The sequence below is a fragment of the Pithys albifrons genome, chromosome 9, assembly GCF_047495875.1.
Source record: "Pithys albifrons albifrons isolate INPA30051 chromosome 9, PitAlb_v1, whole genome shotgun sequence".
Lineage (NCBI taxonomy): Eukaryota > Metazoa > Chordata > Aves > Passeriformes > Thamnophilidae > Pithys > Pithys albifrons.
The window spans coordinates 31,987,627-32,003,860 of NC_092466.1; the positions used below are offsets into that span (position 1 = coordinate 31,987,627).

Consider the following 16,234-nt stretch of genomic DNA (forward strand, 5'->3'; position numbering starts at 1 on the left):
AAATAGCATAAGCTTTCCATAGGGATCAGAAACATCAAAAGCACAAAGTGTATTTAAAAAAAAAGTCCAACAGATTGCTATAATTATTAAATGTGATGCATCACAAGTAGTGATGGAATATAGCTGAGATGACACTACCCAGACAGGAAGGAATAATAAGGCTTTGGTCTGTCTCTCTGTATACAGATTTCAAATCCCAGAGAGTGGATCATCAGGCACCAGAGTGTGCAGCCCATCATTTAAAATGGGCTTGTTCCCATGAGAGAGGCATATATTTATGGAAACAGTTATTTGCAGCTTTTGAACAAGTTAACAGCTTTAGTGCCATTCTACTTGGGAACAGGGGAGAAATAATCTCCAGAAATCTGTCCAGGGGACTGTCCTGCTGGGATGTACTGGTGTGGTTACACTTACCTGCAGAGAAGTGCTTGCAGGTCCACGAGCAGTACATGTCAGACCTCTCTGTCTATGCAGACACAGGGAGGTGACAGGTACAGCAGAGCTGCTTTGTGAGAGCCTCCTGGGTACTCTTGATGAGCTGGAAATCAGCTCCTCTGTTGCCTCAGCTTGCCCTTGTGGGGCTGCATTTCATGTGCTTTCAGCTCCAAATGGAAGCAATAAGGTAGGATGGACATATGACTGCTGCCAGGAGAAAGTCTCAGATGGAGCTGTTCTGAACTTTCCCCTTCCTCTTTAGATCACATTTCCCTTAAGAAAAAAAAAATCCTAACGGTGCTCTTGTGTTTCTGGTAAGAAGGAACTGGAGGCACTTAACCCATTGCAACCCATTAAAAATTGATAAAGGCAATCAATAGTGATCGCCTTTTCATGATAAGCCTTTTCACAGCATGGTGAATTTTCTTTAAAATAGTAAGTGGAGTGCCCTTTTAATGTTTGTACTTTGAATCAAATTAATTAGATGCTGTCTGAATTACCTGCTCCAGTTAAAATGGGCTAGTGCTGGTGATGAAAATGCTCTGGTTTTACATTGACAGGGCTGTTCTGGATTACTTTTGGTGTTCTGTCCTGGCTTCATCTGCTTTTCCTGACCTATAACTCACAGAATTAACAGATCTAGACTTCATTCTTTTGTAGTCTTGGAGGGGAAAAAAAAACAAAACCCAAACATCTCTGGGCCTGTTGTTGCTAACTCATTTTCATGCCAAGATTTCCTTCTACTATGTGGTGCAGCCATCTCACAACTCCAGCTAGGTGCCTTCTTTAATTCTAAATTCTGAGTTGCTTAAAATTCAGTACTAACTGAAATTGTCAGGGCCCTGGAAGTCAGGAAACCCCCTAAACCATGAATTTTACATCATGTTGCTATTTGTATTTTCAGAGTTTGCATTTGCAGGTGTATCTGTGAACATGAGGGGAAGAAATTATTCACAACCCAAGGACTCGACTTATTCATATAGAAGCAAGAGCTTTAAAAGCAATGTCACTGTCTGTAATAAGACTGTGAGAATAAGAGTGGTTAAACCTGCCAAGTGAACAAAAGGCAGAAATATCTATTTTAAACTATTTGTTTTTTTCACTAAGTTGGATGCTTCACATTATTAATTTGGAATTTTAATAAGTTTCACAAAAACACTTCTGAAAAAGATAAACATATGGCCTCTTGGCATTGTCTGTGTGTTGGAAAAAAAAGGCGTAAGACACAGCTGTGTTAGACACCAACTGGCTTTACCATGTTCCCTGGTGAGATGCTGTGCTGGGAGGCTGAACACACATGTGAGCAAGGAGTGGCATGTCCAGAATCCTGTGCAAAAGCCTCAGCTGCTTTGGTTTCATAGAATGTCCACAGCATTGCCCAACACTCACTCTCAAATGAAATCTTGTTAAGGCAGAAGGACAACTGGGGCTGTTTATCTAGAGATCAGAACCTACCTTTGCTGCTGCTCCCTGGGAAAGATAGATAAGGAGTTAAATATTTGGAGAGAGCATAAGCCATAGATTTCAACCATAATAATTAGTAATCACATCAGCTTAGAAATGGTTATCTTCACCCCTTCTGTGTTGTGTTGTTTCAACAGATAAACTGGAATCATCTGTTCTGTGCACTAGTGAAAAAATTACAGATATGTGGTATGATTCAGTAACTGAAAGAATTCTGTACTTTGTCAAATTATTATATATTTGAGACTCCTTTAGATTAATATCAACCAGCAAAGTTAGAAGTGCAGCACTGTGATTAATCTATGTGCAATTTTAACATACATGATGAAAGTGATGCTGCCTTTGGGAGCACATCCTCCTAACACAGGGAACTGAATCCCTCGCAGAAACCAGCTCGTGTCTTCTCAGGTGTTGCTCAGTTGCTGTTTGTACATCTGCAATGTAATTAAGATGTTGGTTTACCTGTAAAAGAGGTGAAAGTTAAACATTGATGTCTATATATATGTTGTATTATATCAAGGTTTTTAGGTGGCCTTTACAAATGATTTTCCAAACACTGTTAAAACTATTTACAGGAACTTTTAACTACATTAAGCAGCTTTAGGAGGGGGTGTTAAAAATATCTTATAATTAGATATCTAGAAGTCTCCTCCTTACATAAAAATAGACATTCAAACTTGGTGTCTTACTCATATGTCTAAGTACATGGCATGGATTTAATTGCCACGTTGTTCCCTCTGTTTCTGCCATGCAGGAGCCTGGATTATCACTGTGGGAGCTGGAATACAGGGAAGTCCATGTGGCATCCCTATGCCTGTCTGCTGGGGGCCAGCAGACACCACCTAGCTTGCTGCACTGAATTAAGTCTCCAAACATTCTATGAAATAAAGTGTAATCTTCTTAGCAAGACAAATTGCTCCTAGGAGCCATCTGCCTTTACCCTTTAAAAAAATACCTCTTTAAATGTAAATTTAGCTTTCCACCAGAGACAGTATTGCCATGACAACAAATGCAAGAAAAATAAATGTCTTGCTACAAAATAAAGGGTGGTTTTCCTCTAAAACATACTCGATATGAAAAAAACTATGCAGCGATGGAGTTATTGTATACATGATCTCAGACAGGAAAAATAAAAGAGTATCAGTCTTTTCCTGGAATGGCTCTCTGAGCTAGTACTGAAGACACAATTGCTTGTGGTGAAGAAATGTATACTTAATTTCATGTGCTATAAAGTGGAGTTCTCACCTTGCAGTTTGTTCCAGAGGGACTGGAATGCTCCAAACTCCAGTGGAGCGACAGGCAGGCAGCAGGAGTTTACAGAGTTGGAGTCGAAAATGTAATCTCTCCCAGGTAATTTATGTTACAAATGCCTTGCTATGTGTTTGCTCTGTACAGTCTACCACTGGAGAGGTTTGTTATTTGATGAGCATAGAAGTAGTGGTTCAGATTTCTCTTGCCATTGAATGAAAGGAAGAATGCATTCAGGTTAGGCCTGTTCCAAAAATGAGATTGATGAGTGGTGTACTTTAAATTGCTCACAAACAAATTCCTCTCTGCCTCTTCCTGCATCACTAACCCCCTACAAAGGTCAAGGTGAGGAGACACCCAAGATAGGAAACATGGTTATTTGCAAGACCCAAATTCCTACATGGCTAAAAATAGTTTATTTTTATCTTGTATACTTTCCCATTTCAGGATTCAAATTTCACAGTATACAACTACAGCAAGAGTTTCCAAACAATGTCATTGTTGAAATGTTCCATGATTGTGTATTCACCCACTTTCCCTTCTTTTGGCCTTTTGACTGCATGTGTTGTTCGAAGACTGCAGGGGAGTGAAGATGCCTGTGGCTGCATTTTACTCATTCGAGGTGGTGAGGAATTCTGGTGCTTGCCAGTGGTACAGAAACCATTCTGTGCTCACCTCGAACCTCTCATGTGAATAAGATGGTAAATAGTGTATAAAGATTAAGCTCTTTCTTCTTGCTGTATGGCAGGGAGGGAAACTGCACATTATCCCCACTTAAAGACCAGTTAACGAACTAATTTCTGCTACAGATTGTGATGCTGAGTTTGGCATGTCATTTACTGAGAGTCAGCAGGAACTGTACTGAAACAGTAACTTGCTCTTTCCCTACCTTGCCTGCCGAGTGGCATGTTCAGTAGCCTTGACATCTGCTGCTTTGGGTATTGCTCTGTTACCTTGAAATCAGAGGAGTCAAGTTGAATGTTTCCAGCGATGGCATGGGCAGAACTTTGTACAACCTCCTCTTCTGTGAGAAGATGAAGCAGTCAGTTTCATCAAAATATTGTCCTTTTATGTGTGCAAACAGTTCTGCAGGAAGTGTAAACCTGGTATGCGGAGATGGATTGCAGTGTATTAGCTAACGTAGCAGCTTCTCCTGCATGTCTCAGCCTGCCAGACCATGAGCTTGGCAGGACTGTCTGCACTGGGTCATGCCATGGACTCTCTTGCCTGCTGTTCTACCTTGGGCAGCTGCTCATACCAAGGTGTGTAGGGAAGGAACAAAGGTAACTGCACACAAGCTCTGATTCTTCCCTGTGTATCCTCCTGCTCAGCTGAAGGTTTGGATTACCTGCACGTAGCAGTTTGTGTGGCCTGCCTAAGGGTGTGTCCTTAGACAGCCTTTCAGACTGAGTGCCTGTCAACAAGTATGAGGACAAGTTTGCCCAGGTGGCCAAGAAGGCCAATGGGATCCTGGCCTGTACCAAAAATAGCATGGCCAGCAGGCCCAGGGCAGTGACCCTTCCCCTGTGCTCAGCACTGGTGAGGCCACACCTTGAGTGTTGTGTTCAGTTCTGGGTCCCTCAGTTGAGGAAAGAGATTGAGGGGCTGGAGCGGGGCCAGAGAAGAGCAACAAGGCTGGAGAAGGGACTGGAGCACAAGTGCTGTGGGGAGAGGCTGAGGGAGCTGGGGGTGTTTAGCCTGGAGAAGAGGAGGCTCAGAGGTGACCTCAGCACTGTCTGGAACTCCCTGAAGGGAAGTTCTGGCCAGGTGGGGGTTGGTCTCTTCTCCCAGGCACTCAGCAATAGGACAAGGGGGCATGATGGGCTCAAGCTCTGCCAGGGGAAATTGAAGTTGGAGAGCAGAAAAAACTTCTTTGCAGAGAGAGTGCTCAGGCATTGGAATGGGCTGCCCAGAGAGGGGGTGGATTCCCCATCCCTGGGGGTTTTTAACCTGAGATTGGCTGTGGCACTGAGTGCCATGATCTGGTAAAGGGACTGGAGTTGGACCAAGGGTTGGACTTGATGATCTCAGAGGTCTTTTCCAACCCAATCCATTCTGTGATTCTGTAAGTGCCTTGCTGTGATGGTTCCAAGGGTGTGGGAGCCCCGGGAGCCGCTGCCCCACACTCTGCTCCCAAGGCAGGGCTCCACCTGGTGCCACCCTGGTCACACATAGCACCCTCAGCTCACCACTCCAGCACCAAGTCCCACCACAAACCGACGCCCTCTGGGGCAGCATGGCCAACCTGGCGGGACTGCAGTGTGTGACACGGATGTTTTGGTAGGTCCTACAGCAAATGTAAGCACATGGGGAGCACAGGGGAAAGCCCAAAACAAGGGGTGAGCATCCCCCCTCACCTCTCACTGGAGCTGGTCACTGAGCTTCGACTGCAGGAGGTGAGGAGGGGAGAAAGGTGCCTTACTGCAGTTGTAGTGAGTTGTATCCGGGCCGTTTCTCTTTGCTCCAGAGACTGTGCGCGAGTCTGACACCACCGCCACTGCGTCAAGATGAAGCAGGAGGCACCCCCGCCCTGCCCGGGTTCCCTCATGGCCTGGGTACCCCCGGCCGGTGTCCCTGACCTGGGGCCGGTGTCCCTCATGGCCGGGGCACCCCCGCCCTGCCCGGTGCCCCTCATGGTCTCAGGGGCACTCCCGCCCCAGTGCCCTCAGGGCCGGTCCCCTCGTCGGCCCAGGGCACTTCCGCCTTGTCCAGGTCCCCTCATGGCCAGCCCCCGCCTCATGGGCGGCCCCCCCTGCCCTGTTCCCCTCACCCGGGGCCAGACCCCTTATGGTGCCAGGGCACTCCCGCCCCGGTCCCCTCATAGCCGGACCTTCCATGGTGCCAGGGCACTCCCGCCCCCGTCCCCCTCATGGTCCCAGTGCACTCCCGCCCCGGTCCCCTCATGGCCGGACCCGCCATGGTCCCAGTGCACTCCCGCCCCGTTCCCCTCACCCGGGGCGGGTCCCCCCGGCCCGGCGCGGCCCCGTCTCTCGGTCCCACTGCGCATGCGCGGAGCCCGCGGGCGGGGCGGGGCCGCGGCCATTGCGGCCGGGCCGGGTAAGGGGACGCGCAGCTGCCGCCGCCGCCGCGATGGTGTCCTGGATGATCTCCCGGGCGGTCGTGTGAGTGCCGGGCTGGGGCGGCGGGAGGCAGCTTGTCTCCCGGGAGCGGCGGGTGGGAGCCGGCGCCCCTTTTTTCCTTTCCCCTGCCCCCCCTGAGCCGGCTGCCTTGCGCGCCCCTTTGGCGTTCTGTGCCCCATGGAGTCCTTGTGCTCCCGCGAACTCCCCCAAACCTGCACCGGGCTCCTGGTGAGCACAGGTTGTCCGTCCTGTGTCTCCTGTTCTAAGTGCAGCTGTTCTGGGGCTGCAGAGCCGACAAACCCGGGCTGCTTGAGGCTGTCACACGCCAATTACGGCCGTTGCTTGTCAATTGAGATAAACTAACCTGTAAAACGTGGTAACTTTTCTTTCTTAACTCGTGGCCGATTGTATCCTATAAAGTCTGGTTCCTTTTAACTCGTGGCAGAGCTGAGAGGGCTGGCAGGAGGGTGGTGAGTGTGCGAGAGGGTCTGTGGTCAGTGTAGGTTGGCGGCTGATGAAGAGATAAATTGGCGCTGTTGTGTCCTGGACTCTATAAAGTTGGGCTTTTGGCAGCCAAAGAGGTGAACTTTCTTAGGTGAGAGCTATCATGTTACATGTTGTGTAAGCTGTTTTCGAGAAAGAGTAAACTGTGGGTGCAGCCTCTGGTATTTTTCCTGGGCATTGTGCTGTTCCTGCGTAAAACTGACAGGTTATTGTGCTCGTTTGAATAATAGTCCCGCATAACCCTCGAGTAGTGTTTGGGCAGCAGAGTTCCTCATGCTCCTCAGTGAGTAGCCCTGTGGCTCCCTGTGCTCATTGGGGCACTTGAGCTCAGATTTGCTGTGTGTGAGCTTTTGCCAGGCAAACCGAGTGAATCTTCTCACAAAGCAGTCCAACAAACATCTGAATTACTGTGAGGTGTAGTAGGATTTACCTGTTTCGTTGGTGACAAACATCCTCCTTAAGCCATCTGGTGTAATTTCATCTGAAAAGTTGTATTTGTTGTCAGGAAGCCCTCTGGTACTGCCACATGCTCTTTGCTGCTGCACTCCCCTCGCCAAGATAAGTGGCAGTTCTGCCTCTCACTGCCCCCCGACTTGAGATTTGTCAGGTAATTGGAACTTCCAAAGTAGAGCATCATGTTCCAGAACTGGCAAAGGACGACATGGGTTTGGAAGAGAGGCTGGGGGAAGAGTTGCTGTGGGTGCACTGTATCAGCGTGCTCTTCCCACGGGCAATACACAGTGCGAGAGGCAAGAGGCATCAGGTTACTTTCTGTATATCAGATGGAGCTGCTGAACCCGTTTCTGCCTTCTTATGTAAGAGGACTGACCCGAAAATTCTTATTTTACCAACTTAGACAGTGCTTGGTTGTGAGGGAGATCACAGCAATGCTGAGCACCTCAACTTCTGATGAGCAGATTCTGATGGAGGTAGTTGGGGCTGGTTTTTCCCCTGAATTTCTAAGGGTTGTATTTGCATTTTGAGGGTTAAGTCATGTATGAGCCCTAGCCAGTAGCACAGGGAGTGAAGAGAACAGCTCCTGCTCTCCACAGGTTTGTTGCAAAAGGCAGTAAAGGATAATGTACTGTGCAGTTCCATGTAGTTTGGTTTACTGGTTGCCATTGATCACTCATTTGTGTGCCCTAATTATTTTTGCTAAAAAGGGAGTCTTACTATTATTTATAGACCCTTTCCACCTTCTTGTGTCCTTGTTTCCCAACTGTGGGACTTAAATAGCTTGCCAGTGTTCAACTTCCCAGGAAGGGGAAAGTGTTTAATGAGAACTTGGACAGCTTTGAGACTATTGTTTAACTTTGCTTAATAAAGCAAAATTCATGTGGAAACGGAAGATGTAGAACAAAAGTAAATGTGGTGTGACATTAGAGGTCTTGATTCAGTGGCCTTGAGAGTGTCTTCCTGGTCCTCTTTCCTCAGTGTCCACTATTCTGTCTTCCTCTTTGATCTGTTTTCCTTCCTGCTCTCTTTCCAGACATACCTGTTGTTCCACTGACTTTGTTTCTGGCTCGCAGGTTAGGAGTTTAGGAGGTGCGTACTGCCTTTACCTTAAATGCTGTAAGAAACATGGAAATATTTTTAACTACTGTGTAGCTGCGAAGACCTGAGGGTCTCTTGGTTTTGTAACATTTTAATTCTGGTGTGGTGACTTGTATATATGAGAGCTCTGGATATTTTCCTCTGTCTGTATGTGTGTGGGCAGCCATCAGGAGTACCTGCCGACCTGACTGGGGAGGGGAAGGAGCAGCAGTTGTTCTGGCTGTGGCAAAATTCTTCTCTCCTGACTGACCTAGTATTTTTCAGGGCCAAAAGAGCAGCAAAATATGAGCTCGTGGGTGTGTCGCAGTGCCCTCTGCTGCCTTCTAATATGGGGGACTTGTCCCGACATGCATGTCCCAAGCAACCCAACTTCTGATGCAGTGTGAGATTTTGCAATTTAGGATTCATCAACTTCACTAAAATAGTTTGGCTAAAGCTTTGAGGAACTAGGAAATGGAGGTAGTAGAGAATTAGAATTCTTAATTGCATGTGAATTGTCCTGAGGACTCACGCACAGGAAACAGGGAGTGGTTCAAATTCACTGTTCCACATAATAATTTTCAGCAAAACTTTGTTTTAATCAAGTAGTTTCCCTTTGCTCTATAAATGCTTTTATACTGAAGCACCTAAACTTGTGAAATACCTTGTACTAATTGCATGTCTGCTCCTTTCTGTCAGAATAGAAGGCTTGAAGCACATAATTAAAACATCTTTTCATTTTCACGTTTTGTGTCAGTGCTGTGCTGCTGTAGTAGGTGCAGGTCGTTAGTACTTCTAAAACACTGGTTATTGCAACAGTTTTTGGAATGTTTACTGCAGGCTTTTTCCTTTTTTCACTTACAAACCCAACAAGAAAATCGTAATTTATTTCAGAGTCTCAGAAAACTCCTCAGAGTGGTACATCTTGTGAAGTTCTTAGTCTTTAATGGTGGGAATAGCTTTTAAATTTGTGGCTGCCCATCTCTTAACTTCAAAGAGGGCTTGTGCATGACTTTTAGTCTGCTTTGATTGCTCACTCCTCTCATTGGTAAGGTCTGAGCAATTGTGTACACATCGGTTGCTGAGACAGTATTTAATAGTAAACACGCTGAGGACTTGTCAGTCACAGCCTGGTATGGATGAGATCAGACCATCCTCTTGTGCCAAGCAGAGACGTGAAGCATCCTAAATACAAAGTGGATGGCCATTTTGTACTTGCAATCTGTTACAGCAGACTGTCTGCTGTAATCTGTTAACTTTTCCCCCCTCCTCAAGTAAAAATGAAAGTTCCCCCATCTGTGTTGTTTTGCCACACTCCCTACCCTCGTGTTTAAGTACATGGTTTGTTGCCAGCGAAGTTGGTCAGCAGCCATGAATGCTGGGAGGGAGAGTTGCAGGTCCACAGGAGGATATATTTGCCTTGGGTACTAGTAGTTAGTTTTGTGTTCCTTTTATGTATAATGTTTGCCTTCCCCACCTGCATTTTAGAGCCTTGCAATGAGCAAAAGGTGTACTAGTAAAAGATTCAGCAAGCAATCCTTGGTTCTGATACTGGATTATAATGGTAAATAGGTTAAGCTGGCCAGAGACTGTCTGGGAGACCCAGGAGGTGACCTGAAGGTGGGTAGTGTATTAGTCTCTTTTTTTTTTTTAGCCTTTGCTACTTTACATTTGGAGCTGCTTCTTTTGTGGTGGTTTCCAAGGCATTAACTTACTCTGCTGACAATACTTGTCTGTTGTTTGACATTTCCAGCTGCCCCTACAGTTACTAAACATCTGAGAAAGGGTGGCTGAAGCCATAGTTCCTGTGTTGGTTGGATTGTTGTCAGGAATATCTGTTTTAGAGTGTAGGTGTTGTTTTATGTAACTGTATGCTTTGATTGTTAACCTAGATTGTTTCTTGCTCTTGGAATACATTTTTTTAATTAAAAGCACAAAGTACAAAAATATTTACTCTCCTCTTTGCTATCAACATGCTGTCAAACACGTTGTCTTGAAATAATCACAGCTCATGAGATGGAATTAAGTAGCAATACCACTACATGTTATGTGGAAGGAGTAGCCATAGCCTGACAGCCTGATCTTCAAGTCACCAGGGCCACTTTTGGGAACGTTTCTTTGACTGTTTGTAGCCAGCTGAAGTGTGAAGGATGTTGAGTGATGCTGGATGCTGAATTTCCCCCTGTATCCTTCCAGTTAACAGGCCTATAAATGGTTGCTACACCTGTGGGGAAAAAGGAGTTGCTGTCATTGTGTGAGTAGGTGGAGAGATGTGCTGAAATGTCTCATCACAGAACTGGAAAGATTCAGTCACTTTGTATTGGTTATCCTTGACATTTCATACTGTGCTTAAATGGCTCTCACTCTCCTATTTCTGTGAGGAGCCATCCTGCCCTTCCCCTGTGCTCATTCACTTCCCACAGGGTCCTGGAGTTGCCCTGTGGCCACAGAGTGAGTCTGGTTGTTTTGTCAACCCGGATGAAAATTAGCGTTGACAGAAGCTGATCTTTAGTTAGTTGCAGTGCAGTGCTCATGCTGTGTAGTTGCGAGGTGAGTGCTGTGTTGAAAATGAGGGGTTGCAGGATAAAACTGGCATTGGTTTTGGCCTCGACATATGACCAGACTGGTTGAAGTGTACTCTGAAACTTTCTTTCCTTGCAGGTTACTGCTTATTCTGTCTTGTAGTGAAACTAGATCCAGTAATAACAGTGCAGCTGTTCTAATCAAACATGGTGTCAGATTTTTGTAAAGCATTTTATAGTTTGGGTCTGTAAGCATATGTAAGACTAGGAATTACATGTGTTGTCCTGTCTGTGTGAAAGTTTAAAATAATTTACATAATTCAGCCATGAAATCATCAGAGCCCTTTTCTCCAACAGTTCAGCTGCTCCGTGGGGCAGTCCTAATATGTACAACGAGAAGCGTCTGCTGACTCAACTTGTAACACCTCCTGGGTTAGTTAGTGCCCTGCAAAAGGACTAGCTCTGACATCTCGTTAGGAATGAGTGTCCCCACTGCCTGCCTGGCACACCGTGCCTTAAATCAGTGTTTGCTGTGCAGCCTGGCTGCTCTTTTCTCTCCGTGGTTCTGGGATGGTGTTTGTGCAGAGCCCGTTCAGAGTCCTTGCTCACAGCCCGTGGCAGGCGGGGGGGACTGGAGCTCCAAACAGATGGAGCACAAGAGACATCCTGTGGAGTCTGACGTTCTTACTTAATGGTCTTGGCATGTGCTCTTGTTACAAAACGTGCTGAAATCCACATCTGTGTCCTATGCATTATAGATAAAGAAATTCCAAGAACTGCACGGTCTGGCATGAAAAGAGGTTTCTAATTAAAACAAACACCCCCCCCACTCTTGCATGTTGCACAAACTGATGGCTGCTTCAACCTGGCATATTGAGTGTTTCTGCAGCTTAAATGGAATTGCTTGTTTCTCCTGGGTGTTTTGTATGTGGAGACAGCTCCTGAAATGCTTATGTAAGGCTGAGGAAGAGCCTGAGCCAAATTTCGATATTAAAAAAAAACTTGCTTTGGTTTAATAATTTTAATGTTTGATAAGGAATTATCTATGTAAAAACCATGTCTGGCAAAGCCCCCTGTTCTGGTACTTGATGCGTGAAGAAACTTTTTCTCTGAGTTTTTTCATTCTTTTTATTCTGCTTTTGAAATTCCTAAATTTCAAAGCCTGTGTGAAGGTATTATGTTTTTACAGCAGAAACTATTATAGCTAACAACAGCAGAGTCTCTGTTGTGAGTCTTTCACGTTTTTAAGACCTTGTAATAATTTACTATTGGGCAAATGCAGTGAGGTGTGTGGAGTCTGAGTAGGAAAGATGATTGTAAGTTTTTGCTGACCAGTCTGACTTCAAACATGATTGGCCTCAGTAACACTGAATAGTCAGCCTGATGAGATGCTTCTGGACAGGAGGGAAATAGAGCACCCCACAGTGACTAACTCTGCACTGAGCCTTTTGTCAGCCATCGCTGTTACTTTGCTGTTCAGTTTATCACTGACAAAATAATGGGGCGTTACTTCTGTTCTATCTCTCAGCCTGTCTGCGAGCATCGACACGAGCTGGGTTTAACTGCAAGAATGTTTTCCCTGTGTTTATAAACTCGGAAACGTTGCTCACCCCTGAAGGCAGTTGAAACTTGCATTTGATCTGGAAAACTAAGTGCAATTTACTTTGAAAGCCTTCAACCTGGCTTTCAGTGCAAGGATTCCCACAGCAGAGTTTTTCCTCAAGTGAGAAGTCTGACATAATGCTGTGCTTTCTTCTGCTATGACAGCTGTTGGAACTTGCAGTGCTCAGAGGGAGAAATCAGAAAACAGTTTGTTCTTGTACCTTGCTAACACTGGCTTTATTTCCTCCTCCCACCCTGTTTTGTAACTCATCGATCAAAAACATGAAGAGTGAGGAATATGGTCAATAGCTTAGAGATCTTGATTAGTTTTTATAGTACAGTAGCATTACCTTAAACTGTAAGATATGAACCCCCCAAAAATAATTATTAGGGTTTGTGCTCTTATTATTCACTTCTGTCTAATCTTTTTTCCCCCCAGATTAGGACTTTGCTCTAGAACACGTGGATTTTGTATGTTTAAAGGCATGTCCAGTGTTATTCAGTTGCAGTGTATTTAGTATTTTAGACTATTTTAGACGCTGACCTGTTCACATTTTTCCGCAGCAAGCAGCTCACAGTTCACTTGGAAGACAATATAACCACAGAAACATCAAATACATGTTTTGCATGACTGCTCTGGCACTCATTAAGTTGCTGTAGATACAACATAAGCAGCTGTTGTTGTACTATTTTACTTGTAAAACTTCGAGTGGTAGTTTTTCTTGTCTAAAAATTAACCTTGAATGCTTGAGACAAAATGGAATATATATTTGTATGACAAGGATAGTGTGAATTGGGCAAATTACCTTTAATTTGCATTTATAAAATGACCTTTCTGACAAGGCTGTGTGTATTTTTTTGTATCTTCTGGTTTCTGAGCCTGTTAATATATTGTCAGTGAAGCATATCTGTGTTCACAGAGTTTTCTCTCAGAAATGTATCTCTGGTTAACCAGCACAGCGGCATTATCTGTTTCTGAGAGCAAAACTTAGCCCCCAAAATATTTTATTTGTCTCAAAAGAGAGAAAAACCAAATAATTGTTGGGAGTAAAAAGGGAGGAAAATAAGTAGCTTTTAACATGGTATTTTTGACATTAAGGTTCAGTGACTATCACAACTGCATGAAAAAGCTGAGTAGAGATGCTGCTGGTTGTGAGTCTTGACTTGGTGTCTAACAGGATGTTCAGAGTTCTCCAAGTACCCGGTGTAACTGAGGAAACCCTTGGGAATGAGGAGTCCAGATGTTATCTTCAAATACAGATGTTATCAGCCAAATCCAGAGTTCATCCTGTGCACAGTGGGGAGGTTTAGTTTTGGAACACTCATAAGACGCTTCAGGAATACACCCCTGGGTCAAAAGAGGATAGTTTGAAAATCAAGGACCTTAAGGCAGAAAATTGGGATATAAATAACTGAAAATGATCAAAAGCAGTTTTTGGGGAAGAGGTGGCACATGCTGACTCTTCCTTCAAGAGTTGGTGTTATGTGGTTCTGTTTGACTTCGGTCAAATTGTAGAATTGTAGTATTTTGGCAGCATTTCCTTGGGAGAGGCAGGAGCTTGAGGCTGGTCTGTGATGACACCCTTAAGGTCTGAGATATGTAATGATTAAAGAGGAGCTTTCTGAGCTTTTAGGTTTGAACTTCACACTCCTCTCTAAAACCACACAGATTAATATTCTACATAGTGTAACCAGTGGCAGTGTGGACAATTTTTTATTTATTTTTTTAAAATGCTGTGTGATTTCTCTTTCACTTACAGTCAGCTTAAAAATAGAATGGGGTTTTCCTTGGAACAAGCAGAAACAGTTTTAAGCTGGGGCCACTGTTTTACATGTTAGTTTCTTATAGTTATTTTGATGTTGATAGTGCTCCAAAAATACTGACAGAACATACTCTAAGAGCATCAAGCAATGATTGCAGAGTTTAACTTGTGAAATTGTCTGAAGTCTCTTGTGGACTTGATGTAGGGTGAAAAGCCAAGCTGACAGAGTACTTAACTAAATGAAAATCCTTTTATTAATAATTTTGAGGACAACAAAGCTACGTAAGTAGGTAAATAAGAGAGCAGTCAGTGTTTTACTTGCATTTATGGAAGCCAAGAGACCAGGTGTCAAGTGTGCATATGTAACTCAGCATCATGACAAAATGAAACACCTCGTTCTAGGTTTGTAATGTTCCTGTTAATCTTGTTCAGCACCTCATCTGCATCAAGTTAGGGATGTCTTTTAAGAGCTCTCAGACCTATCCTAAATTGAGAGTATCAGGTTGTTATAAACACAGCCTGTGTAGGCTGCAGTACCTCCAGGAGGAGCAAGTGTAAAGAACCTCTTGGAAAACAAGAAAGCTCAAAAGTGTCTTTGTCTGTTGTCTGTCAATTACCTTTATTATGAGAACTCTTTTAAAGCATAATCACCTAAAATAGAGTTTATGCTGTGTGACAGCTTCTTTGAACATGCATGTAGGTATCACCTTTCATCTTTCAACTTAAAAAAGTTGTGGACTTAATTGTAGTTTTGCTTACTTGCTTTACTGGCTTTATGAAGTAAGGTACTAAATAAAAATAGAAAATATCTGCTGAAAACTAGACTTAGTTTGACCAAAAGAAAATTAGCAACAAATTAGTCAGTTGGTTTCTTCTGATAAATTTAATCCAGCTGCCAGTCCTTGCTGATTTGTACAGGAAAAGCACAGTTTAGTACAAGGACCGTGTCCTACCAGCCTGTCGTGAGCTGTATGAGAAGTGGGCGCAGCCTTTCCTGGTGAGCTGGTGAGCTCTGTGTTCACTTGTGCTCCTGCTGGTTGATGTGAGGCCACAGATACTTCGTTGCAATGGTAACCACTCATAGCAACAGAGAAATCAGATACTGTTCCAGGTAAATCAGAAGGAAGAGAAGTTATTTGAGGTTTAAGTAAATGTGAGCAGTTTTGGAAATTAACAAAAATTCATCCCTGCTGGAGAACTGTTACTGAGTTGGAGGTAAGGGCTGGGTGGGCCGTGTAAGCTCTCTGATGAGGGTTGCTGTGTACCCAAGGCAGGCAGGGTTTGCTCTGCATCACGTGGCGATGTTGCAGATGCCTCATTTCGGTGCCTCAGCGGGAGGTGTGAGCTCACCTGCTGTTCCTCACACGTGGGTCAGATTAGTGAGGCAGGAAGGGTGCAGGGGCTGTCAGGGCGCTGTTACAGCCTCAGTCACATGTGCACTAAAGCCAAACAATCAATAGGGAGTCACGCAGAGAAGTGACTAAGAGTTTTACAGCAGTTTCTATTCTTACTACCTTTTCTGTTTGCTTTCCAGTACTAGCTTTTTGGAATTCTCTGTACTGCTGTGTTTGTTGAGCATTTTGATGATGTTTTGATCAGATTTGTGAGCCAGTGAGGTGTTTGATCTTTTGTTTTCATAGTATCAGAGAGTGGATTGGGTTGGAAAAGACCTCCCAGATCATCAAGTCCAACCCTTGGTCCAACTCCAGTCCCTTTACCACATCATGGCACTCAGTGCCACGGCCAATCTCAGTTTAAAAACCTCCAGGGATGGGGAATCCACCCCCTCTCTGGGCAGTCCATTCCAGTGCCTGATTACTCTGTGTTTTAGTGAGATGTTAATGGTGTCTCCAGGTTTATGCCCTTCTGTTAAAGTGTGCCCAGGTTGTCCAGCAGCACAGGGGAGGTTGGTTAGTTGGTCCTGGGCACAGGTTTGGGACACCATCCCCAGGCGTAGGCAGAGATTCTTCTAGCGAGGCTGATATGCACAAAAATGGCTTTCTGCTGAGTATTTCTGTGCTGTGTGGGATGTGTGTGTGACCAGAGGGTGAGCTGATTCACAGTGTTTGTGCACCAGCACTGC

General features: G+C 44.7%; 1 protein-coding gene and 1 long non-coding RNA gene across 2 annotated transcripts in view; one reads left to right on the top strand and one right to left on the bottom strand.

Moving 5' to 3' along the window:
• Nucleotides 1-2,128: 2,128 nt before the first annotated feature.
• LOC139675507 (uncharacterized) lies at nt 2,129-5,717 on the bottom strand. Its single transcript, XR_011698493.1, has 4 exons — nt 5,505-5,717; nt 4,101-4,171; nt 3,145-3,391; nt 2,129-2,361 (listed from the first exon to the last, which is right to left on the bottom strand). It is a non-coding gene; the product is annotated as an uncharacterized lncRNA (long non-coding RNA).
• A 453-nt stretch (nt 5,718-6,170) lies between these two features.
• The window catches only part of REEP3 (receptor accessory protein 3), a 38,746-nt gene continuing 28,682 nt past the window's right edge, over nt 6,171-16,234 (top strand). The window contains exon 1 of the mRNA XM_071563243.1: nt 6,171-6,269. Within this exon, the coding sequence (XP_071419344.1) occupies nt 6,238-6,269 (32 nt within the window). The 5' untranslated portion in view covers nt 6,171-6,237. The remainder of the gene's footprint in view (nt 6,270-16,234) is intronic.